At 40.0% G+C, this 25243-nt stretch overlaps 1 protein-coding gene across 1 annotated transcript in view; it reads right to left on the bottom strand.

The window, feature by feature from the left end:
* Positions 1–260: 260 nt before the first annotated feature.
* Positions 261–25243, bottom strand: part of il17rd (interleukin 17 receptor D) — a 39368-nt gene continuing 14385 nt past the window's right edge. Inside the window, exons 2-16 of the mRNA XM_008302733.1 lie at positions 24406–24460; positions 17591–17713; positions 15108–15226; positions 12865–12985; positions 12234–12278; positions 10447–10598; positions 8877–8942; positions 8553–8607; positions 7910–8020; positions 6526–6710; positions 6277–6392; positions 5117–5374; positions 3570–4136; positions 3207–3484; positions 261–3079 (exon numbers count right to left, since the gene is read on the bottom strand). Coding sequence (XP_008300955.1) covers positions 2964–3079; positions 3207–3484; positions 3570–4136; positions 5117–5374; positions 6277–6392; positions 6526–6710; positions 7910–8020; positions 8553–8607; positions 8877–8942; positions 10447–10598; positions 12234–12278; positions 12865–12985; positions 15108–15226; positions 17591–17713; positions 24406–24460 — 2367 coding nt within the window. The 3' untranslated portion in view covers positions 261–2963. The remainder of the gene's footprint in view (positions 3080–3206; positions 3485–3569; positions 4137–5116; positions 5375–6276; positions 6393–6525; positions 6711–7909; positions 8021–8552; positions 8608–8876; positions 8943–10446; positions 10599–12233; positions 12279–12864; positions 12986–15107; positions 15227–17590; positions 17714–24405; positions 24461–25243) is intronic.

Here is a 25243-nt window from a genome sequence, read left to right as displayed (position 1 = left end):
GCTTTTTGTGTCACTGAAGTGTTTCACTAGAAGAAAGTTAAACCTCTTAGTCAGCTCGAAGCAAACGACAGACAACAGAACAAACAGTGGTTTACTGAGCGCCAACGTTTCTCCAGCAACAGTTCTTCTGCTTTTCTGCTAGATGAGCTTTGCATCCTGCTGCAAATGTAAAAATCTACGAGTCGTCCATGTGAACACCAACAGGATTCCTATAAACTCCCAGTAAGTAGTCAGTGACCGAAAGAAAATATGAACAGAAGAAGGTTTTCATAGATGGATTTATTTACTTCCTAAATTAAAGTACTATAAAACAGTACAGCTCTAAAAAGATATTTCTTTAAAATTTGAAAAAAATACTAAAATGACAGTCTATACAAAATAAAATCAGACATTTTCAGAGAAAACTACAAATATTTACAAGTGGGAAATGCTCAGTCCTTCCTTCCAACAACTCAAACCTGTGGATGAACCAAAAGCCATCGATCCTCAGCCTTCAGCAGCAACTTAGAGTCAGAAAACACACTTTAAAAGGACTTTATCAACACTTAAAAAAACACAGGACTCGTGATTTTTGATCCAGAAAACCAAGTGCAGTTGCTGATCGTGAAAAGAAAAAAAAAAAAAATCAGTAACTGATAGTCACAGTGTCCTCTGACTATCATGAAATATGTACAAGAGATCAACAACGGCCCAGTCAGGAAAATGTAAAAAAAAAAGACTTACAGAAGCTATTACATTTATATAAAAAATCTCAAATTAAGTCAAAATAATAGGAGACACATAAAAGTTTCAAGTTATAGTAGAAATAATGGTTCGTCATTGCTGAATTCTGACATAAAAAGTAAAAAACTGTGTTTACTTTCTCAGAATTTTGACTTAATACATCAAAGTGTGACATCATTTCAGCATTTCATTTGACAAACTCGTCAACCTTTCATTGTCCTGGAGGAACTCGCCTTATTTAAAGTAATTTGGTCATTTTTAAAACCAAAGCCCCTCATCTTTGCTGCTTCCTGCAACAATGTCTGAAAATTAGTTCAAAATATTAGGAAATGTACATCTATAAATGTAACATCAATATCCAATACCATAAAAGCTTAATGTAATCACATCTTATCATGCATAAATGCCAATTTTATTGTCTGAATTAAGATGCAGTGAAAAGAAACTACATTTCAGTTCACAAGTGTATGCTCTTGTCCCACATCGTGTCACATTATCAGGTGTTGGTACCATTGTTGACAGGTCTTCAATAGTACCACAATGCTCCTTCCCTTTCTACTCTGAATATAAAAAGGCACATTTAAGGTATTGCAACTTTAGAAAAAAACAGTATTCATGTGGTTTTGTGGAAATTGTTGTTGTAGGTCCAAAATGTTGAGATTACAAGTAATAGTACAAAAAGCCTCCTGTTGCCAAAATCTCAATGTCCTTTATGTGTTCATGCATTTAGCACTCAGCTACTTTGATCCTGTTGAATGTTGTTGCTGGGCCACATCTGAACATGTTTGCGATCCTGTGCCTTCTCGCATTTCTGCATCCAAACATGCAGTTTGTTTCAGAGTCTTGTTTTGGTACCGAACTTCTACCCAAACACACGAGTCAGCCGTCACTAATCATCCATCCATCCATCCATCCGTCCATCCATCCATCCATCCATCCATCCATCAGTATGCAGTGCCGAGGCAGTCTTTGGTTTGAACTGATTGGTTCTGATCCACCTGCGTCTGGAGATCCAGTCCTTCAAAAACCCTCCAGGCAGGTGGGTCAGTGGTACAAACAAAGTACCTTAGTTACCAGAGACTAGCATTCTAGATGACCCACTTACCATAGTTACCAGGGAGCAGAGTTCATGAACTCTGTGTTTCCCTTAGCTAGTGGAATCATCATCACTCCAGAACATGGCAGTTATCCTCGTTATTTGGACAAATGCATCACTATCATTGCTACCAGGGAGTAAAGCTCCAGAACTTAGCAGTTACCACATTTACTGGTGACCAAGGTTCTGCAGCTCAGTGATTACCACAGCAACCAGGGACTATGGTTCTAGAACTCAGTGGTTATTTTAGTTATCGTAGTTGTCAACGTTCTAGAACACATTGGTTACCAAAGTTACTTGGGTATTGCTCCAGAATGCAGTGGTTACCACAGTGACAAATGCTCCACAACCCAATGGTTACCACAGTGACGAGGCACTACTGTTTGAGGACTCAGTTGGTACCATAGTCACCTGGACTGGTATTCAGAGATGTAGTCATTACCAAAGGTCCACTAAGAAGTAGTGTTCCAGAACTCTGTGGTTCCCATAGTTAATAGGACTGTTATTCGAAAAATGCAGTGGTTTCCATAGTTACCAGGGATTTGTGTTTCAGAACTCCGTATTTACCTCATTCATAGTAGTTGTCAACATTGTGGAACTCAGTATTTAGCATAGTTAGCTGGGCTATTGCTCTAGAACACAGTAAGTACCACAGCTACCTGTGACCAATGTTCTACAACCCAGTGGTTACCCCAGTGACCAGGGAATATGGTCCTAGAACTTTGTGGTTACCATAGTTACCATGGACTAATGTTGCAGAACGGCATTGTTACCATAAACTCTGGGGAATGGAGTTTCAAAATGAAGGGGTTTCCATAGCTACGAGGTAACAGTATTCAAGAAACACAGTGGTGTTTACCACATTTAGTAGGGACTACAGGTTTAACATCAGTGGTTGCCATGATTACCAGGAAGTAGTGTCACCATAGTTGCCATAGTTAGTGTTTCAGAATGCAAAGGCGAGTCCTACAACATAGTGGTCTCCATAGCTGACAAGAACTCGTGTTCTAGAACTTTGTTTCCACATATGAGTTCCTCCAATGCCTTTAATGTCTTCCAGTTTTGTTTCCATGGGGATGACAGCACTTTCAGGGCTAAGACCAGTACAGTTTTGGGTCCTCCTTTGATTGGCTGTTGGCATCCTCTACAATGATGCCACAGGAGCGAGAGAGTCGCTGTGGTGATGGTGGTGCAGCTCGGCTTTACACACTGCGGTGGCGCTGCAGCGGAGCGACGCGACGGCCGGTGGCTCCTCGTCCCCTGAAAAACATGTGGTCAGCTATTTACGGCAAAGTTACATGAGGAACTGAAAGCTAATAGCAGAACAATATTTCAAATACAAGATGCATCAGGTGAGGTTCTTGTATTCGACAGATAACTGCCTTACCCAGCCCAGAAGAAGACGATTCGCTGTCAGCCAAGGAGGAGGAGTCTGCTTGGTCATGTGACAGTCCTTCCATTAGAGGAATTGAAAGCTCTGAAGAGGGGACAGACGAATCATAGATACCCGAATCCCGAGGAGGCGGGACCTCAGGAGCAGAAGGACAGCTCTCCTCTGGCTGGGCGGGGACAGGGCACACCTCATCCTGCAGAATGGAGGCAGCTGAGGATGATGAGGAGGAGGAAGGCTCTTCAGGTAAAAGTCCAGATATCCCAGAGGTTGACCTGAAAGAATCAAACAGCAGCAGCAGTCAGATGGTGTTGTGTTAGTCTGAACTCAGGAGGTTAAAAAAGAAGGTGGTATTATTACCTTGAAGCTGGTCCCAGCGCAGACAGAGTGCAGTGTGGCAGGCCTGGACTAGGACACAGCCCAGGACTGGGACAGAGACCTGGACTGGGACAGAGACCTGGACTGGGACTGGGACTTGGGCCAAGGTTGAGGCTGGAACTGGAGCCAGGGGCCAGCAGGAGCATGTTCCTCCTCGGGGCTCTATCGCTGCCTTCCAGCGGCGGCGTCCTCACCACCACCTCATTCAGCACCAGGCCAGAGTCGAACCTCTGCTCGGGCTGAGATGAGGAGTAGCAGGGAGGCTTTGGGGGAGGACTTGGAGCAGCAGGGAGAGGAGGTTGTTTGGAGGGGGAGTCAGAGGAGGCGGAGGTGCCTCCTGCAGGTGACAGCTGCTTCTCGAACCAGTCGGGGTTCTGGCTGATGTGCTGGTGCATGTTGCAAATGGAGACGTAGAGCGAGCGTCCAGACTTGCTCCTGAAGTAGTTCCTCCTGGACACGTTGAGCGGCTGCTGCTCACGCTCAGCCAGACTGGACTGACTGGAGTGGAGCCGACTGAAGAGCTGAGGCAGCTGGTCCATCAACTTGAACCTAAACACATTCAATGATGATTTTAAGGACTGATTCATCTTCCAGTTACTTTCTTGGTTAACACTCTGAACACTTAAACCCACCAGTAGATTTGAAAGGCATGTTGTCTTTACAAAATTGCCAAAATAACAACTACTTATCAGAGTCAGTAACGGTAAAAATGGTTCTCAAACTACTTATCTGTAACGTGTAAATGTAGGCAAATCTGAGCTTAAAATGCTGATATTTCATCACAATCAGTCTGCTGTACATGTCACATTTACAGATTCTCCATAAGAAACAGGTTGCTGTAACCAGATTCTGAAATTTAAAAAAAAAAAAAAACTCCTAAGACTCATTGGTGTGAATCAGATGTACAAAGAGTCAAAGGACAAAAATTCAGTTGTCTTTTGGCTTCACTGGGATGAACTGCAGACTGTGTTTAAACAGAGCATATACATTAAAAATACAAAACAATCTGTAGTCTGTAGAATCACCCCTTTTTCCAGTCTTGGTAATGCCTGTAGGAACTTAGAAAAATATTGATTACAAGTCTATCTTTTTATTTTAGTTCATGTTATGGCATTATGGTGTTGGTTTTATAGCGACAGTGAAGAAAAAACATGACAGGAATAAAAAGTTTTAAAAACTACTTTGAGCTCAAAAGGTTGAAGAACCCATAACATGCACAAAACAGGTTTAGAATGAGCTCTTTGGAGTCTACCAGGATGTTTGCATGTTTTGATGTTCAAAAACATAGAAATGTAACTTTTGTGTTTACTTTTTGTATATTTATGGAGGGATCACTTTACTATATTGCACAAGAGACATTTCTGAGCTCCCTCTACTCCTAACCATGGTTGTGGCGTTTCCATAGAAGTGCAGGACTTTATACTGCAGTAAATAATGAGGCCACAATGAATACTAATGTGACAGGAGCAAACAAACACCCAGAAACTGCTCAGGGTCAAGAGTGTTAACTGCTGCTGTTGAGTTTCTACCTGGGAGCCAGACTCAGCATGGTGGGGATGTCGTTTTCCGTGGAGTAGTCGAAGTAAACTGTCATGTAGCGGTTCAGCTCCTGAGCTCCGCCCCCCTCGCTCTGCTTCGCCAGCCGCAGCTTTTCTGCAATCATGGCCGCGCCCACAATGAACAGGTCACCGCCTGACCCACCAGTGACAGAAGTGCTGCTGCTGCTGCTGTTATTACGACGACTGACTGGCGTCTTTCCTCGGCGGCTCTTCTTCTCCATGTAGTAGCTGCAGGAAGACGAAGGAACCAGTTAAAATAGAAAACAATGCAAGGCAACACAGGGAAAAATACTAAAATAAAATAAAGAAATACAACAAAAGATTAATGTCGTAGTCTAAAGAATGTTGGTGCAGATCATGTTATTAAGTTTTATAGAAAAAACATCCATCATAGCCGCCAGGTCTTCAACAAAGTGGAACACACAGGTTAGCTCCTTCAGCTCAGAGAAGTCTAAACTACTGCTGCTATTTATTGGCTCAACTTACTGTAGCATTACAAATCAAGGAAGAATTGCCATTAATAATAATTAGTCTCAATCCATCATTCCATCATAACTTATCCAGTTTTTAGAAAACAATTTCTGCTCGACTATGTCTCATTTGTCAGAATTTTTTATAGCATAAAATATGGATACTTAGAAAGATATTTCAAAAAAAAAATTGGCTTGATGTATCAAATACTCAAATAAGATCATTTTTATTTATTTGTTTTTTTAATTTGCCCATCAACAAATTAAATATCCATAGTTTACAGTAAAAAAAAATAAAAAAAATAATAAGACAATTAGAGATGGCCAAGCAGAAAGGCCCTAAAGATCTAAGATGGAAAAAGAACAAACAGAAAAAAAAACATAACGACAGAGCAGGAACACACCTGTCAAAGCACAAAATACCTCAAACATGACTTCAGCCTTAACATAGTTAAATAAAACGATTTTAGAACATCCTCCTTATTTTACAGTTGAAATAGTGTTTTGTTTATTTAATGTAATTTTTTTAAAAACAGAAAACAGCACTTAGCATCATCTAGTGGCCATTGGTGAAACTGCAGCTGAGAACATTTCAAACACATCAGCAGCAGATCTTGTTTTTTGGCTGTTTTTAGAGACACGGTGCAGCAGAGAGCGTACCGGAGGCCTTTGGAACAGACAGTGATGATAAAATTTGCTTCATCCAGCTGTCGGCTGAGCCACGACATCTGCCCCTCTTTACACATCTCCAAGTGTTCCCAGAGGTCAAACACAACCTGAACAGAAGCAAACAAAGATTTCACAACCACACGCAATATATTTTTTCTTCTTCTTCATCATCATCATCATCATCATCATCATCATCATCCTCCATTCAGCCAGTCTCTGGTTCAGGCTTCACTGTCTCACCTCACAGTTACAGAAGTCCTGCAGGAAGTAGGCGAAGCTTTGGATGACGTTGGTGTGTTTGGGACAGTCTCTGTTGGAGTAGCAGATGAAGACTTTGGGGCGGGGCCACGGCCGGTCGGTGTTCAACGCCGCACTGTGATTGGACGACTCGCTGCTCTCCTCATCTAGCTGACTGTAGATGTTTTCTAAAAGGAAAACAGCCATACACTTCAATAACAGTGACAGAAATTCAATCATTATAATTGTATGTATGCTTTTATTTCACACATTTGGATTACTGCTACAGATCAACTCCAGTTAGTTCAGAACTCAGCTGCCAGGCTTTTAACCACAATGTCATCACTCCTGTTCAGCCTCTTCTCACTTGTAGAAACAGATAGGCTGATAGGTTTCAGGATAGATTTTAGAATTTTATTAAAGGCCTTCATGGCCCTTCTTCTAATCTTTCTGACTTACTGGTACCTTTTATCTGTTTCAGGGGCCCAGCTACAAACTAAACTGGACAAAGCATTTGCATTCAGGGCCCTGAGGCTCTGGAACAATCTGTCTGAGGGAAATCGGGTCGGCTGAGACAGTGACATCTTCTAAGTCTCTTCCTTATAACATACTTTTATCTGAGAGCCTTTTTCTGATTATATTTAAGTTCATCGTGTCTTTAAGCTGTCTTTACTTTTTCAGTGATGTTATACCTCTTTAAACTAGTTGGTTTTGATACACCACATTGTGCTTTTATCTCTGACAATTTTACGACTTTTCTCTTATATCTGCTGCCCTGTGGAACACTTGGACTTTAAAAAATTATCTATAGACAAAGACTATTATTATTTAACATGTCAAGAACTTGAAATTACAACCACTTGCTGCAGAAAGAAGACTCTTCAAAGACATTAAAAATCCTCCTTGGGGTAACCTGAGTGTCTGAACAATGCATCACTGCACGACAAAAAAGTATGATAAAAAAAAAAGAGAAAATGGAAATTTAATTTCTTTGATTACTTATTTTGCAAAATATTTTAAAAACCTGGAATCAATATGTACAACATTTTTACAAGTGCCCAGGTGTCTCTGAAATATTGTCACGACTGTTCGTTGGAGCTGATCACTAATGGTTTCACAGTTGTACTGAGAGATGTACACTTTTGTGTATTTTGCAAAATCTAGTTTTTGCAGCGAGTTTATTTTCACATTTTTACTTTTAGTTTTCCAACAAAACAGTTTGCCACAGATGATTAGTTCAAGGACTGTCGAGAGAATCTGATGAATGCTTCTGTTTTTACAGTTTCTGGCTGGTAAATGGTGTCATTTTGGATATTTAACATGCTCTTCAGAGGCTTAAAAAGGGATAAAGACACTTCTTTTAAATTTTCCTCCTGGTTTCTCTTACCTTGCTGCTTCTTACGACACATGACAGTGAAGAGGGTGGCGAAGGCCGACATGATGACCAGAGGCACCGTGATGGCCATGGCACGGATCGGTCCCGCCCAGGGGGAATGGACTGGAGGATGAAACAAACACACCCAGCGTGAGACATCGGTTAACACACAAATGACAGCAGGTCTGTTATTGGTCAGGTTAACAGTGATGGAGCCAAAGGATGAGCTGGAAGTATTGACTTGACATTCAATCAGCTTCTAGTAGGAACTGATGAAAGAAAAGAAAAGCAGGAAAACTGAGAAAGGAAAGAGAAAAAATGGGAATAAAAGGGAAAATGGCAACTTAAGTCCTTTTCAGACTTGGGACATGGAACATTGGTGCTTCATCAGTGTGTTGAAGTGACAACAGTCGGTCATACAGACTAAGGTCACTTCTCTGCTTTTGGCTGTTAGATTCTGTCTCCATGTCTGGGATAATTTATAAGTAATTCATGAAGTTACTGCTGTTACATTTAAAAACAGCATGTTGGGTTATGGAAATTAGACATTTAATTAAAAAAAAAATCAATAAAAAAAAAAATCTTTAGCTGCATCTTGGACAGGTTTGCCTGTTGTGCTATTCATATAGTGTTGCATGACGTGAGTGTGTCTCACCTTGGCTGACATGGTACTGTGTTTGCCTCCTGGTCGTGTTACTGTCGTCTCTCAGCTGACGCACAGGAAAAAAAAGAACAACATTGACCCAAAACGAAGGAGCAGAAGAGGGAAAATGACAAATTTATACATCAATAAATTTGACATGTGAAACTGAAAATTTCAGTCTTTAAATAAGTTTTGCAGTTTTTCATTTTAATCTGCTCATAAAGGGTGAACAGTACATTTCAGTAGAGCCCATTTTAACCAGTTTACTACATCCGCAAACATCTGTCTGGTGATTAAACTGTAAGTGAAGTTTGGTGCTGTGCTGCGTTTCTGTACCTCTATAGTGTAGGTCCCTGGAGTGACATCCTGGAGGATGCATGTCGCTCTGGGCTGGTTCACATCCTGCAAAAAGTTACAGCATTAAGAAAAAACAGCAAAAACTCACATTTTTACCATAAGTAAGCAACAAATTCACAGTTTTTACTACATGAAACCTAACCTAACCTATCTAACTGACCCTCTGCACTGCTACAGCTGGTAAAGGGAACATGACAACATTGGCAGGCGACCAGAATAAAAAGCACCGTACACAGAATGGAAGTAAACATTTTTTTGGGTTTGAATGTTGAAAACTAAACTCAGGTGAATATCTAATATTGCACTATGTTTCACATATGTTTAATTGATGTGCTGAAGAGAGTGACAACCACAATAATTCACTGTACTGATGACATGTGCATATAAGAAAAAGCTCTATGGGTGGGATAGATCTTTTGGCTCATGAAATCGATGGTCAGCATGTGAAGTCTGAAAAGAAGCTTTGATAAGGATGTTTGGTGAGGCCTCCATCTGTCATTGGTAGGAGCCATTCTGCCAGTCTAAACATTCAAATCACAAGTTGTGACTGGAAACAAAGACTGTCCAGGGTTTGAATGTAAACCAAAGCCTGCAAAGATAATGAACTCATGACAGGAGGTGAAACTAGGTGATAATCAAACTTTGAGGAGATCTATGACACACGTCGGGAGAGTAAAGAATCTTATTTAAATTCATGCTTTCTGTGACAACTTCCGTTGATGTCCAGACAGTCTTGGTTTGCTGTAGGCTACACTGTGTGGTGTATAATATATCTACGAGAGGACTGAAGATCACCGACTCTGTTCCATTTTTTCCTTTTCTCAAATGTGTTCATGATTGTTTGGTTTGGAGCAACTCAGGGGGTGGGTAGTCTGATTAGAAATTCACCACATGAACACTGTTGGAAACATTTGGGATCATGTAAGTCAGCAACATACGTAACACTGGTTTAGACGCTCAAAAACCGACAGTACTCAGTAGGCACACTGGTATTTTTGAGTAATACCGTCCCCCTTTTCATATGTAATTTCACTCAAAACCTTCTTAGAATCAATATGCAGTGCAGATTTGGGACATTTATTGATTTATTTTTTTGCTTATCCAGACTCATGATGCGATGGTGACAAACATTCAAGACATCCCTCTCTTAAGCAGCATCTTCCAGCTCATCCTGATGGATCCCAAAGTGCTCCAGGCCAGATAAGATATGCAATCCCTCCACTCGGTTCTACCGTGGGGCCTCCTCCCAACTGAATGTGCCCAGAAAACCTCTGAAGAGAGTCTTCCAGGAGACTTTAATATCCCAACTGGCTCCTTTCGACACAAAGGTGCAGCCATCTTTCGGTCACTACCCAAAGCTAATGATCATAAGTGAGGGTTGGAACGTAGACCAACCGGTTTGTCTCCTGGCTCAGCTCCTCCTCACCATGACAGTGTGGTGTGATACACACATTTCTCTGATGCTGTATAAATCTGGCTGCCCAAGCTGAATCTGAATCCAATATTTTTACACGTGATGTAAAAACATGTACAGCACAGTTGGTCTTACTGGTTTGCAGCGCTGCAGTCTGAAGGGCCCGTCCTGCCGAAGCTTGTAGTACAGGTAGTAGAAGTGGAAGCCGAAGGAGGCCGGAGCCTGATCGAAGGCCACGTGAAGGTTTGATCCAAGCTGAGACATGTTCAGGGTCTTTGGCTTCCAGACTGCACAGAGAGAAACAAAACTTCTTACGGATGTGCACTTTTCATGCAAATAAATAAAAAATCTGAAGAATTAAAGTTATTCAGTAGTACTTAAATATGTGACCTGTTGTCAAATAAAAGAAAAAAACTCAAAGGAAGACAAACACATCTATATTCCTGCTTTTAATGTTATATATGTACACATGATCAAATCTAGTTTAGTCTTTAGTCTTTCAGTTTTCTATTCTGCTCCTGTTTTAGTTTACAGTTAATGGAAAACCAACAGGCCAGCCATATCCTCCACTCAACTGCAAAAGCAAAGAAAATGTTTTAAAAATACAACGTGACAGCAGCAGAGTGCTGAGTGTGTACGTTATATTAAATTTACAACATCAGTAACAGCATGTCCAAGCTGCCATCATTAGGAGTCTTTATCTGTTCATACCACACATGCTGATTATTGGAACATTATTAGGAATCTACAGTAATAGCTAAGTAGCTTTAAAAGACAAACACATGAGCTACTTTTTCATTTACCTTTTTGAAGTTCTTAACCCTTCTCGCCCTAAAATCTACCAGTGAGTTTGAAAGTTATCTATTAAAAAAAAATCACAAAAATGACATAATTTATCAGAAGTTCATCACAACTTTAACTGTCCAACACTCTTTGAACAAGATCAACCAAACTGAAGCTTAAAATCATGCTATTCTATCCAAATCACTTTAATCTACAAATTTCAATTTGGGATTTACCAAAAAAAAAGAAAAAAAAGAAAAAGGGACTGCCCCAGAGGCTGAAATAAACAAAAATTCTTCACTCTTTAGTGGCACCGAGCAGCCGTGGCTGACTTTTCACTTGACTTTTCAACTTTTTAAGTGAGAGGAGACAAAAGGAGAGACTGAGAAGAAAATAAACTTGATCAATAAAAAAATGCAACATGGCTCAAAAACGTTATACGGAGCAGCAAGCTGTTGGAAGACACATTGTGCATGGTGAAATATCTTTCTAGAGTTGATGTGCAGAGTAATGTGAAAAAAGCTTAGTGTGCAGAGACTGTCCCAATGTAAGTAGGAAAATATCTACAATATGTAGAGTCTGTTTTTCCCAGTACTGGGAAAATGCTGTACATGTTGATTCAACGGAATTTGATTTTTGTAATATAAATAATCCAACAAATTAAAATTTTGTTACACTAAAGACATTTTTGAGTTCTCCCTATTCCTAGCCACAGCTGTGCTATTTCCTCAGAGGTGAAGGACTTTAGATTGCAGTAAAAAGTGAGCCGTCAGCGAGTAAAAATGTCACATAAGAAAAAAAAGGAAACACTTAGAAACTGCTTGGGGTTCAGAGGGTTAGATTTTAGTTCCTGGTTTATCTTATGTGCCAACTTATGTTTGCATTAAGGGTCTGTGATTCTCCTCTCTGAGCATACAGAGAGCTGTTCAGTCTGTTGGATGTGTAGAATACCAACAAGCTTTAGATCTTTTGTGGCTAAATTTGTCCTGAAGGAAATCATTTCATCCACAGGGGGAAACTTAAAATAAGTTTAAAAAAAAAAAAAAAAAAGACTAATTAACGACAAACTGATGTAACCAACCAGTGACTGAAGTGTCTACATGTGGCTCTGGTTATGACAACAACACGGAGGAACTCACATGGTTTGCAGACCAGGTTGTCCGATCCAAGGAGGACTTCACACGCTGTTAGGGAAAACACACACAGGAATAGTTTGTTAAGATCTTACTGTGTTGTCTCATCTGTCTCAACTAATTTTCTCGGCATTTGTGGCTGTTACATTTCTTTTTTGTTTTGTCTGGATTGATATCAGTTTCATCACCTTGGCAAGTACTCAGAGAGTCAGTAAATATTTAGCCCAACAAAAATCAACCTGACAGCAACTTGTCTACATGCAAAGTTGTCGACATGTTCTGTCTTGTTCTGTGGAAATCCAGGCAGCAGGCCACTTAAAGCCACACCTCAAACATGGCACCATGACAACTATGAAGACTTCTGAGATGCTGCATGCAGCAGTCATTGTCTTCCAACTCTGGTGTGACAGTAAATAAGCATTTTTCCTTTTTAAGCAAATCTGAATTACATAAATATACAGCAGCCATCCTTTAAAATGCTTTTTTCAACTTCTGACAGTGTTTTCTCTGTTATTTCTTCACATTAGCAGCAAGACAGATTGGATTGTTGGACACACTTGACATTTAGTTCACACAATAAATGCTTTAATTGAATAATTCATCAATCCGGTGTGGGTCAGAGGAGGGCTGGACTCACAGTTGGTCCTGAGGAAGGATGGAGGGAAGAAGCTCTCATTCATCAGAGAAGGAAAGGGAACAACTCGAACCATGTAATCGGTGTCAAACGTCAAACCGCTGAATGGCTGACTGCTCAGCTTCTGTGTGAAGAAAATATCGAAATTATCCACAAATAACACAACGATCGTGATTACAACAGTCAGACGGTCGCAAACAATGAGCAACAGTCACAGTAAAATTTTGCAATATGAGTAAATTAGAGTAAATATCTGCGTGTATTTGCTTTATTCACTCATCAGGAACAATGCACAGTAACCCTCTGAGCCCCAAAACCCACTGCTGGTTTGAAAAGGCAAATTATCTTCTAGAAACTTATAAAATGTCACAATTTCTCTGAGCCAGAAACTGTAAAAACAGGAAGACAAAGAAAGAACAATATGATTTTCAACCTACGACAGTCCTTCAAACACTCATCTCTGATCTCAGAATCTGAGCTTAAAATCAAAATAAATCATCAATATCACTTTACTCTACATGCCTCTTTTGGAAAAATCACTTAAAACTGAAGTTATCAGTGACTCAGCTACAACCAACAGTCATGTGGCAAAAAATCAGGGACTTCTCAGCTAAACTGCAGAGTGTTTGCACAGGTATCAAAAAGTATGAAAACATATTAAAAAATCTTAGGCAGTAAAATATACATCACATGTAGAGTCCCCACATTCCCCAGTATTGGTAATAACTGCAGACACTTTGCCCACAGTGAGCAGAAATGTGACAGGAGCAAAAAAGTTTTGGGGGTTCAAAGGGTTAACTGTGATGCAATGTGCCAAGACTTGGTAAAATGGTTGCATGTGTAGTCCCTGAGGAGGTTGAAGCTAAAAGCAGACACCAGTAAGCACACACAGCACAGCAGGCCTTCAACAGACCAACAGTACAGGACGACAACGATCCAAACCAGAAAACAATAAACTTTGGTTGTAAGAAGTGACCTAAATGTCGACACATTCAGCCTGTCTGACACTGTGAGGAAAGGATTTCAAGGCCTCAGGGCCACAGATGTTAAAAAGATGATTCATACGCACTCAGATGTACATTAAAAGATTAAAGTGTGTGTGTTCGCCTGGTGCTTTTTACTGGAAACACACCGACATTTGACTACTAATACAAAAAACTGTATTTTAGGTCTGAACGCTCAGTGGACTCACAACACAGCTTTAAATTGACACCTTTTGCACATATCAAGTTATTAACACTGTATGCCATGGAAATGTGTACATTCTCAGGCAAATAATTAGAAATTTCTTGCGCATCATAAATATTAAAAACTACTTTATCACTTTACAATCCCTGGATATCCTACAGTTACTGTTAATTTCACTTGTAAGGTTTGCGTTCTTTTTAAATCTTTATATGCTTCGTTAAAAACTCTGGACTTGTCAGCGTTAACTGTCAAACTCCTCTTGTGGAAACCTGCTTAGCAATAAAACTGCTCTTGGAGGTATAACTCAGTGTGCAAACAGAACTCAGCATGGTGGACCAGACAGTAGCAGGAAGTGGATTTACATCTGTTCAGACTGATTGTGGATCGTTACTGTTAACGGACTCATTGCTCGTTGCCTGTGCACAAGTCACAGATGATGTATGCTTTCTCTGCTATATTTAAGCTACTGTCCTGGTGTTCTGTTGCTTCCACATCATACGTTGATAAATGCTTTACCAGGATGTACAAGCACTGATCAAAAAGTCCACACAGTGTAAACTCAATGAAAGGCAAAGCAGTGGAGATCTGAATCATCACTTACAGTCAGAACTTTCAGGTAAAAATAAATCAGAGCAAAAACAGGATGCAGAGATGATTAGATTTAATTTTAACTGACTCTTTAACCTTGCACACCTGAGCATGTGATCACATGAGTTTAACTAAATCTGAGAGGAGAATTGTATTTCAGATCATGATTCTGCCCCAAAGGGGGTGAAAACTTCTGCAATTCCTTTTTTTTATGCTTTATATTTTACATTAATTGGCATTACTTTACAGGAATCTGCTTAAAAAATAGTCATTTTTTGTCAATTCTTTTCAAAATAAGCCAAATGAAATCTACCATGATTCAATGTTGGAAAGCAGTACCAGGGGGGGGTGAATACGTCATATCAACACAGCAGCTATCTGGTACTCTTATTTCTTCAGCACCAAGAAACTGCAGGAAAACACACAAGTATAAAAACGGAGGAGTTGTGAGTGATTGTGTGTAGTCCTACCGTGTTCCTGTAGGAGTAGTTGAGCTGTCGAGGGTCTTTGAGGATCAGGTGTTGACACCGTTTTCCTTCTGGATTCTTGTCCTCCAGGTAAACTCTGAAGCCTTTAATGTGTTCAATCCCTGCAGAGACATTATGGGAAGGTCAGCCTCACCACATCCATCCTCATCCTCTGTCTTCACCTTTCCGTTTTCTCCTTTCCTCACTCACTTCTTTCCTTTTCTGTCCTCTTTTTCCTTCCTTGTTTCCTCTCATCTCTCCTTGCTCCCTTCCCTCTACTCCTGTTTGTTTTTCGCCTTCTTGTGACCTTGTAGCTCCACCTTTGTTTGCATTTATCTCCCCTGTCTGCTTCTGCCATGTTTCCTGGCCTCCTCTGCTCCCTTCACTCTCTCCTCCTCCTCCTCCTCCTCCTCCTCTTTGAGAACACATCTGTCTTGTAATTACACCTTTACATCCACCGGACATGTTTTTCCTATTAGCTGCATTACAGAGAGCGAGCAGCAGCAGAACAGGTTTTTCTGTCTTGAGGCGGATTTCTGAACAACCCTCTTTCTCGTCTTCTTCCACTGAGACGAGGATGATTTGCATTTTAACATTTTAACTGCAGCAGCAGTGTGACGGCAGATGTGACCTCAGTTTCTGTTTTTTCCTGCTCTTAAGTCTCTACATGTTTCAGCGGGGACTTAAGTTGTAAATTTAGTAGCAAAAGCATTTCAACAACGTACTCGGACGGCGACTCCCACAGACTGCAGCCTGCTGCACAAACACAGCACAAAGTTGGACCAAATTTCATAAAAATCAGCAGAAGAAAATGCAGTGCCAGTTCTCAGTCGAGTGCAGAAGACACACTGAGATGACATGATTAAAAGAAAACTCAAACAGTAAAAAAAAAAATGAAAAGAAATGTAAAAAGAGAAAACTTGAAGAAAATAAGAAAATATGAGATACGTGCTACTTTGAGGAAGGTTGTAGTTTCCTCATCGCTCCAAACAGATCTGATGTTTTCTTCTGTTTTTAATCTCACCGATGAAGCTGAAGCTTTAATGGAAATTTACTATTGTTTGTTTCTTTCAGTTGGCTGTTTTCATTACACTTCACTGTATTTTGCTTTACTTCATTTGCCATTTGAATGTTTTAACAATATTTAAAAAATAAACTGTAGTATTTTTTGAGTTTACACTTAGGATTTTTTACAAGCAGCTTCATAATGCAAATCAGAACTATGCACTGTACATAAAGATCGACCGACCCTCCTTGATGTAATCCACGCCCTTAACCATGCACAACTTTAAACATTACATCAAAATGCACCCCCATGCAATTGCTGTAAACAAAAAAATTAGCGACAGAGACCAAAATCGTTTTGGTATCAAACTGTAAACATGTTTATTTCTGCTTTAAAGTTGACCATTTTACTGTGGGCGTCCATGAGGAATGTTCAGCTGAATTGAGCTGAACTGCAGGCTGTGTTTACACAGAGCAGATATGAGACAAGTATGGAGGCAAATTTAAAATGAAAGCAGTAACATTTCTACAGTCCACAGAGCCATCATTTGTCCCCAGAAGTGGTAACATCTGTGGGCACTTCTAAAACTGGTGCACATATTATTTATAATTTTTTCTAATTTTGTGAAATAAATATTTTTTTCTTTCTTTGTTGTGATTCAAGAGATTTTAACTTTGTTATATTTCCAAAAACAAAGAGTACATTGAAACAAGGTAGGGTTTTTTTTTGTGAAATATTAAACCACTAAAACCATAACTGATCCGTGAGGAAGTAATATTTGAGCAGAACTTTTAAACTCTAAGTTGCAAAGCAAACAGCGATATCCAATTCTGCAGGTGGCACCGTTGCACAGTCATAAAGTGACGCAATATCGCCAACTTCACTTACTTTAACTCAAAGACTAGAAAGAAAAATAAATAAATTTCTTGATGTAAACTACTGCAAAACAAAACAGAAGTACAAGCACAACCCTCTGACTACTTCTAATCTGTTTTTCCCCATTCTTAATATTAATATTCTTATTAACAGAAATAATCCTGCATCTGACCACGAAAAAGAAAAGCGCACTCCTACAAAAGCAACTGTGTAGATCGCACACTCTTTGCCCAACTAGCTGCTGTTGACTTGTGAGTGTGACATGGAAAATTTCTGGAAGAGTTCTGCCTCTCTGTGAGAAACAACAGGCTGTTCTGTCACAGCGAGAGCGAGAGGTTCACCTTACACTGAGCGCACACACACATTCCTTCACGGTCAAATCGTGGTATTGTTGTGTGAGATGTGATCCTCTTTCTCTCTCTCTCTCTGGGCCTGATCAAAGGGGTGCACAGAGCCGGGTAATCTTACGGATTTGAGCACTTTCCAGCTCTTCCTCCCTCAACTTTTTCCTCTTCTCTCTCTCTAAAATCTGTCTCTCCAGGGAAGCACGTAAGCTGACAGACAGCCAGACAGGTAGACAGACAGGTGAACAGACGGACAGTACCTAGTGGACTTGCAGACCAGTGGACGACCACGGCAGCCTGGTCCTCACAGGCCAGATGGCTGAAGGAAATGTTGGTGACTTCATGAATCACATGTTTCCCCAATGGGTAGTTTAATGAGCAGTCTGCAGGACGAGAGACAAAGAGATAGAGAGAGAGCTTAAGAACAGCACGTACAAAAAATACTTTGACAAAATAATTCTATCTCAACACATATCTGCAATCATAAGTGCTCTAGAAACATAGCGATGTTGATTTACTTGTATTTCAGCATGTACATTTCAACACAGTGATGGACATTCGACAGGACGGACCATCAATGCAAACACTAAGACAAAGAGCTGTCTAAGGCCTGAGACTGTTGACTTCAGAAGTCTAACTAACATGTAGTCTAAGAGCTTTGCAGAGAGCATGGGCATCTTTGCTGGAGAAATTCAGAACTATTTGGTAGCATCCACATGTGTCAGTTTGAAGTATTTTATGTGACATAATGAGGAGCAGCACCAGTCAGGGTTTCCCACAATTAAATTGACGAAATACTGACATTTAAAATGCTCTGCTCATATAAAACTGTCCAAGTAGATAACATCACTCCTTTCACGTTGGGTAAATCTGACATTTAAATGCCTTATTCCTCCATTTCAAGCTCATTTTTGGGCACACACCTGTCAAGAGCTGTGTGCGCTGCAGGGGAAGGACGAGAGGCTTCTCTGTGAACGGCCCCCTGTCTACCACAGACGTCTTTGGTGCTCATTTCACCCCTTTTCTAACAACCTCCATAGCACTAACTACTAAAGTTTAACCCTCCAAATTCCTAAACTTGCCAGGGGTGTTGAAACACATTTAATCTTTTTGAACAAATACCAAAATTAGAGCATTTATCTCAGCCAGAGAATCATCGTGTATTGAACTTTCTGACAGTCCTTGAACAAAGCATATGTGAACTCATGATATCTCATTAAAATCACTTTATTCTACATGTCTCATTAAAAAATGTGCCCAAAAATAAACAGCTTGATCCAGAAACTGTAAGACTGATAATTGATGAACAACTACACAACAAGTCAAAATCAACTTCAACAGCAAAATTGATGTTAATTACAGATTTAGCAGTATATGGCTCTCATTGTTGTACATGTTAATACGAAGACTGCTAAAGTCATGCTTAGCTCACACACTGATAAACAGGTTAAAGTCAGCAAGAATTATGTTAGCAGCGAATTCCACAGCTGCGTCTCTTGTTTTATCTTAAGAAAGACAAAGCCTAAGCAGCAGAGGAGGAGGAGGAGGAGGAGGAGGAGGAGGAGGAAGAGCAGCCAGCCATGAACCAAAAGGGATCGGAGGAGAAAAGATGGACTTAGGATGGAGAAAGAAAACGGGGCGTGAGCTCAGACACGACTCACTGCTCCCCTTTCCTCTTGCCAACCACCTATTGATGAAGGTGAGGAAGAGGAGACGCTCCCCTTCCTCTCCTCTCATCATCCTACTCAAAGCGGGGTCATGTTCAGAGCTGAAGGAGAAGGTCACGACTGGTCGCTCCTCTTCCTCCTCCTCCTCCTTCATCCTCTGGAAGAATGAGAGGAAGGTTGCAGCTTGTTACTCCTCTTCCTCCTTTCCTAATCTTTGTCTTTAGAGTTCTTTGGTAAGACAAAGCAGTGCAGAAAAAAACAGAGGGCCAAAGTTCACCTTCTTACTCGTCTCCCTCCTCCTCCTCTCCATCCAGTTCAAGAAGTATCGGAGGAGAAGGAGGTTGTCGCCGTCACATGAAAGATGAAGCAGGGGAGGAAGAGGAGGTACAGCGGCCTGCTCCTCTTCTTCATGTTCTTTAATCAGTGTTTTCATCCTTGTGGAGTCTGGTTATAATTCCTGGATAACTATCGTAGCTTTATGTTGTGTCTATCATACATTTGTTTACTTTAGAGAACTCTGTGTGTGTGTCGCTACGATACCCTGCTATAAAGAGAATGAGGTACAATTCACAGCAAATTCTAAACCATTCATTACCCCCCTTTAACCCTTTCAACACTAAATAACTCTGGCTTGAAATTTAGGATCAGATATGGTTTTGATTAATCACTCATAAATTCTTAAGTAGATTTTACATCATTACATATCTGGTATCAATCAAAAGTAGACAAGCTGATGGTTAAATATTATCAAAGTTTACTCCTGTCATACACATACAGGTGAAACACAGGTGTGAAAAAGAAAAGGTAAATACAAACTTCATAAATACCAGGGACATATGCCTATAATGCAACTATTATTATTATCATTATTATTACTACTATTTGCATAATTTATTTCATGACTGAATCGCTTGTTCACATACGTTGATTCCCACTGATAGACAGTCAAAATCAATGTAACAGAAAGTTGCCATATTCTGGAGTCCGCTATACCGGGCTATAGTGTTGAACGGGTTAAGACATCTACGCCTTTCAGTTCATTTGACGGTAATTGAAAGTGGCGGTTTCGTATCCGAATGAGCCCCCTGCTTTCTTTTCTGTGAAAGTCAAAGCAGCAATCTTACTGGGTCGAGCTGGGTAACATTTAGGACCACTTTCAACATGGCACAGGTCGGAAGTGCATGCCATCCCATTAACAGACAGGCATGTACAAGCAACAGTGCTTTTATTTAGGGAAGTTTTTTTGTAACGTATTTCCACACTACTAGTCCAACATTGGATCTGTCTGAATAAAGAACACTAGCAGGACAGTGACCCGTGTCTGGATGACAGAAGGCTTTGACAGACTGATGAAACCAGCAATGCTACATATCACACGTCTATGAAGGACTATTGCTGCAGTTTGGAACACAACACAACCCAAAATCTGGATGCAAACTGGATGAAAAGCACCTTGATTTAATGCTGCACATTCTTCATGCACCTGGACTATCTGTCAGTATGTAGAGACCAAAACCATTTCTCTGCCCGTCTGTCGTGAGTTTTTTTGATGACTTATTTTACAAAAAATGCAAAGGCCTGGAATCAACATGTACAACATTTTTCCAAGGTCTTACCAATACTGCAAAAACAATGCTTTTTTCATGCTTATCTCCTGTCTGCTCTGTGTAAACACAGGCTGCACTGCAGCCAAAATTCCCTGAATTTTTGTCGTGTCACTGTTGGTCACCACTGAGGTTTTTTTGTTTGGTGTGTTTTTTCCCCCACAGGATCTGGTAAGAGAAAATTGTTTATTTTAGGCACATTCTTTTATGAAATATGTAAAACAAAGTGATTTTGATTAAATATAATGATTTTGAGCTCAGATTTGGTGATTTTAACTGATGGAGGCATGCTATCTTTAGAAGAAGAAAAAAGTACCAAAATGACACCATTTTCAAAGCCTGAAACTGTAAAAATAGAAACAATTGTTGGATTTTCAACCTTCTGACAGTCCTTGATCCATTTACTTATGACATGATAAACTATTCTGTCAGGAAACTATAAATCGTGACTTTTGTTTTTTTACAGAACCTAGTTACTATACACCATTAGTTTAAAGACCACTGGAAAGTTCAACATGCAACGATTCATTCTGCTTTTATAGTTTGGCCAAGTAAATGGTTTCATTTCTCTCATTTCAAAGAACAACCTGCGTGCTGGTTTTTGTTTTCAGAGGGTTAAACGTTTCAATGAGCTACGGGAATCACGTCGGATTGCGTTTGTGTATAAAATGTCCTCTACATAATACCTGCTTCCGTAAACAGTGTTTTTCCAAGTGGTGGACTAATCCACACTTCCAGCAGCAGATTGGTGCCTGTTGTTTTGACTCCCAATAAATTACAGTGTGAGAATAAACACACTTTGTTTGATTCGTTGACAATAACAAAAATAATAAATGTCACAAGCCCTCAGAGTTTTGCTGATCTCAGCACCTTTCGTTCAGACCCGCTGGAGGTCAAAGGTCACCCTGGTTTGTAATCCCCATGACATCACTGCAAACAGAAAGAGGAAGCTTCCGACTCTCCTTCATCCTCCTCCATCCTCCATCCAGCTGGAGCAGAGGAACCACTGAGGTGTGTCACCCGCACACACACCTCAGTTCACACACACAAAGAGCAGGCTCTGATTGTCATGCTAAATCACCTCGGTGCTTTACTTTGGCTTAAAGTGTGCGAGTTTCAACAGTTTTCATTTCTGTTCTTAAGCAGAGGATGCAACATCATTTCAAAAGTCACACTGCGTCCTGACCCCTGACCTCCGTATTATCACTGACATAGTGTGTGTGTTGAGATTAAATGGAGGTGAATCGTTACTGAAGAGAAAAGGAGACGTGGCGGCAGCTCAGTACAAGACTAGCGCTGAATATTGCTGACAATATTGAGCGTTTCTTGCTATGAGTTGGATCAATCTGTGCACAGTAATATGAAGCCAGGGTTATTCCTGCAACCCAAATAGCATTCAGCCAGTGCCAGAATTATGATGACTTACACATATCTGTATTTTCATCAGTTTAGCTAAACCAGAACCAGACCTAAACATTGAAGCTACAGCTAGGAGATGATTAACTTAGCTCAGTATGAACACTGGCAGTGGGGGGAAACAACTGGCCTGAGGGGTGGAAATCTGAAGGAATTCAGACTTTAGATGCAACTTCGTTTAGAGAACATCTCATTACTCATTCAGCTAATTTAAAAATTACGAAAGAGTATAAAAAAATGTTGAATTTTGGAATTTGCAAAGAAACAATCTGCAAATGTTCTGATAACAGATTAAATCTTTGTCACCTCTCAGACAATTTTCTAATAGTAAAAATTTTTAAAACAAGGCATTCGTTAACATTGAGGAGATGATTTGGTGCTTTTTGATAGAGGAGAGTGTCCAGTTGTGGTAACTCTCTGTGTCCTCACCACCAACCAACACACACAGGTTAACAGGTAATGGCAGGATAACAACAGGGGTAGTGACATCTCCCCCTTATTCTCCCCCGAAAATCATCTACTGATGACATCAATTTGACCATATGGACGTTTTTTTTGATAAATAGATGACATGATTACTGGAATTAATGATAGAAAAGTTAATGTAATACAACTGGGATTCTTTTGTGACTCTTGTTTGGATTTATGTAACTTACAGCATCTTCAACCAGCTGAAAAAAATCAGCATATATTCTTTTCTCACTCATGACATGCCAAGATTTTGATTACTGTTATATCGACTAAGTTACATTCACACTGAGAGATCTGCATGACACACATCAGAGGCTACGATTGGCTAAAAACACGGTTATGAATATACTGTTTTATACTTTTTTCTTTTGTTTTTTGGAAGAAAATAGTTAGATTGCAGTTCAGTGTAGAAATTGCCTGCAAACTACACTCACCCACACACAATCTCTACACACACACACACACAGACACACAAAGAGGAATCTGAAAGTGCTTCCTCGCCCATGGTCACGGACAAAGGCAGGAGGCAGGGATCGGCCACGGCTCAGGAACTTGACTTTTACAGAGAAAAGAACAAAAGAGGAGGAGGAGGAGGAGGAGGAGGAGGAGGAGGAGGGTGATGCTTCGGGTGCAGATGTGAGGGTTTAGTTGACCTGAAGACTTTAAAGCTTGGTAACAAAACTGATTTTTAAAACATTTTAAATTTGTGTTTTTTAAGATCTAGTCGATTTATTGATGCACTTTAGCTTTTAAATAGGGTTTGACAGGAACAGAAAGTGTCCAACTGTGACATAAATGTGGGACGCCTCATTCCTTGCATGATTGTTAATCTCTGTTTTAGGTTTTCATGTTAAAACTTTGACAAAAAGGTCTTAATGCAACCTATAAATGCCTGGAAATTCAAACTACAGTCCGGTGCACAGCTGTAAATCTGTAAATCAAATCTGTCTGTTGGCTATCAAGAGTCTTGAGTATCTTTCATAGCACACAACAGATGCAGATCAGCAATAAGTGATCATGAAGAAGCTGCAACGTAAAATGTGTTGTTTGCTCATTGGTTTGTAATTGGTATCAAAGTATTCTACGCAGAAATCCTTAATCCTTCTGGAAATTAAAACCCACTGTTAGTTTAAAAGGCATGATATCTTTTCAAGAAAGAAAGAAAGAAAGAAAGAAAGAAAGAAAGAAAGGCCAAAATGATACTATTTTCAGAGCCTGAAACTGTAAAACCAGAAAGAATTGTTGGATTTCTAACTTTAACATTCGTTTAGCTACTAATCTGTGAAGTGCCATTCCAGTGGAAAACTTCCAAATTTGAGCTGAAAATCAAGATATTTGATCCAATTCACTACATGTCTCGTTAAAAAAAAGCCAAAAATAAACCACTTTCCCTTAAAGAACTAACAATTGTGCACAACTCTGCACAATCATGAAGCCACCTCTGAATCAGCTATAACCACAAGACGTGACAATTTCTATTTTCTATTTTTGTTTAACTTTTCAGCTGAACTGCAGGCCGTGTTTACACAGAGCAGATAAGAGACGAGTATGGAAACAAATCAAACATGAAAGTCATATTGATAGCATGTAGATTCTCCATTTTTTCCAGTATTTGTAACACCTCTGGACACTTGGAAAAAGTTGTACATACTCACGTACAACAGGTGCAACAGGTTTTTGCCATTTTTAAAAAATAATTAAGCTTAACTGTAGTTTTTTTGTTTCTTTTTTGTGTGCTTTTTGACAATATAACTGTGTCATATTGCTCAAAAAGCACTTTAGAGTTCTCTTTACTTCTAGCCATGGATGTACTGAATCCATAGAGCTGCAGGACCTTATGCTACAATGAGAAACGAGGCCACAATGAGCGAAAATGTCACAGGTTTTACGAATTTAAAGGGTTACAGAAAAACTCACTATCAGCTCTGAAGGCGACGGCCAACCTGCGGCCTCCATCTGCACCAGACTGCGCCTGTGAAAGAGAAAGGAGAAGAATTAAAATCAGCTAAATCATATGTAGGCTAACATCCCTATCCACAGATTAGTTTAGCACTTTCACTTTCTTTTCTGTATTTCCACCACAGACTCACAAAGATTAGGCAAATGTTTGACGTTTGAACGAGCTGGGTCTGTTTTACGACATCATTTCTGTCCATGACATAACAAAGTTAAGACAATTATGACAAAATAAATTTGAAGACGGTTGATCCCATTGAGGATCTGAAAGTGTCTACATAAATGCTCATGTATGGGCCATCAATCAAACATCAAAGTCAGCATCGTCCATTTTTACCCCAGTCACACATTTATTTCAGTTTTGTTTATTGTAGTTGAGCACAACAACGCTGAGCTCCAGAAGAATCTTGAGCTACAGATAAAATCTTATGTCTTCAGAAGGAAACTTGTTTCTTCTGTAGCTCCACGCTTTAGCATCAACCTTCAACAAGCAAAACTGAAAAATGAACTTGTTTTGAGTTGCAGATTTTTGTTGCAAACTGCTGACACACTGGTGCCCTCGACTTCGGCGTGGAGCTAAAAGCAAAGACCTGCTATGAAGTGTAAAATACCAACTGTTATTGATGCTACTGTTTGAATAGCAGCACTGGGCAGAAAAGGTTCCCCCTGACTGTTAGAACAGCTGAGTCAGCGCCTTAGTTAACACCGACCTGTATAGACCGGCATTTGAATCGTATTTTATAACATCTTTTCTAATGTTTTGTCTTTTTTAAATAGTTTTTTTAGGCTTGTTTTTGTA

This window comes from Stegastes partitus, unplaced genomic scaffold (assembly GCF_000690725.1).
Source record: "Stegastes partitus isolate 25-593 unplaced genomic scaffold, Stegastes_partitus-1.0.2 Scaffold1865, whole genome shotgun sequence".
Classification (NCBI taxonomy): Eukaryota; Metazoa; Chordata; class Actinopteri; family Pomacentridae; genus Stegastes; species Stegastes partitus.
The sequence above is the reverse complement of the archived record's forward strand: the minus strand, read 5'-3'. Positions and strand labels throughout refer to the sequence as shown.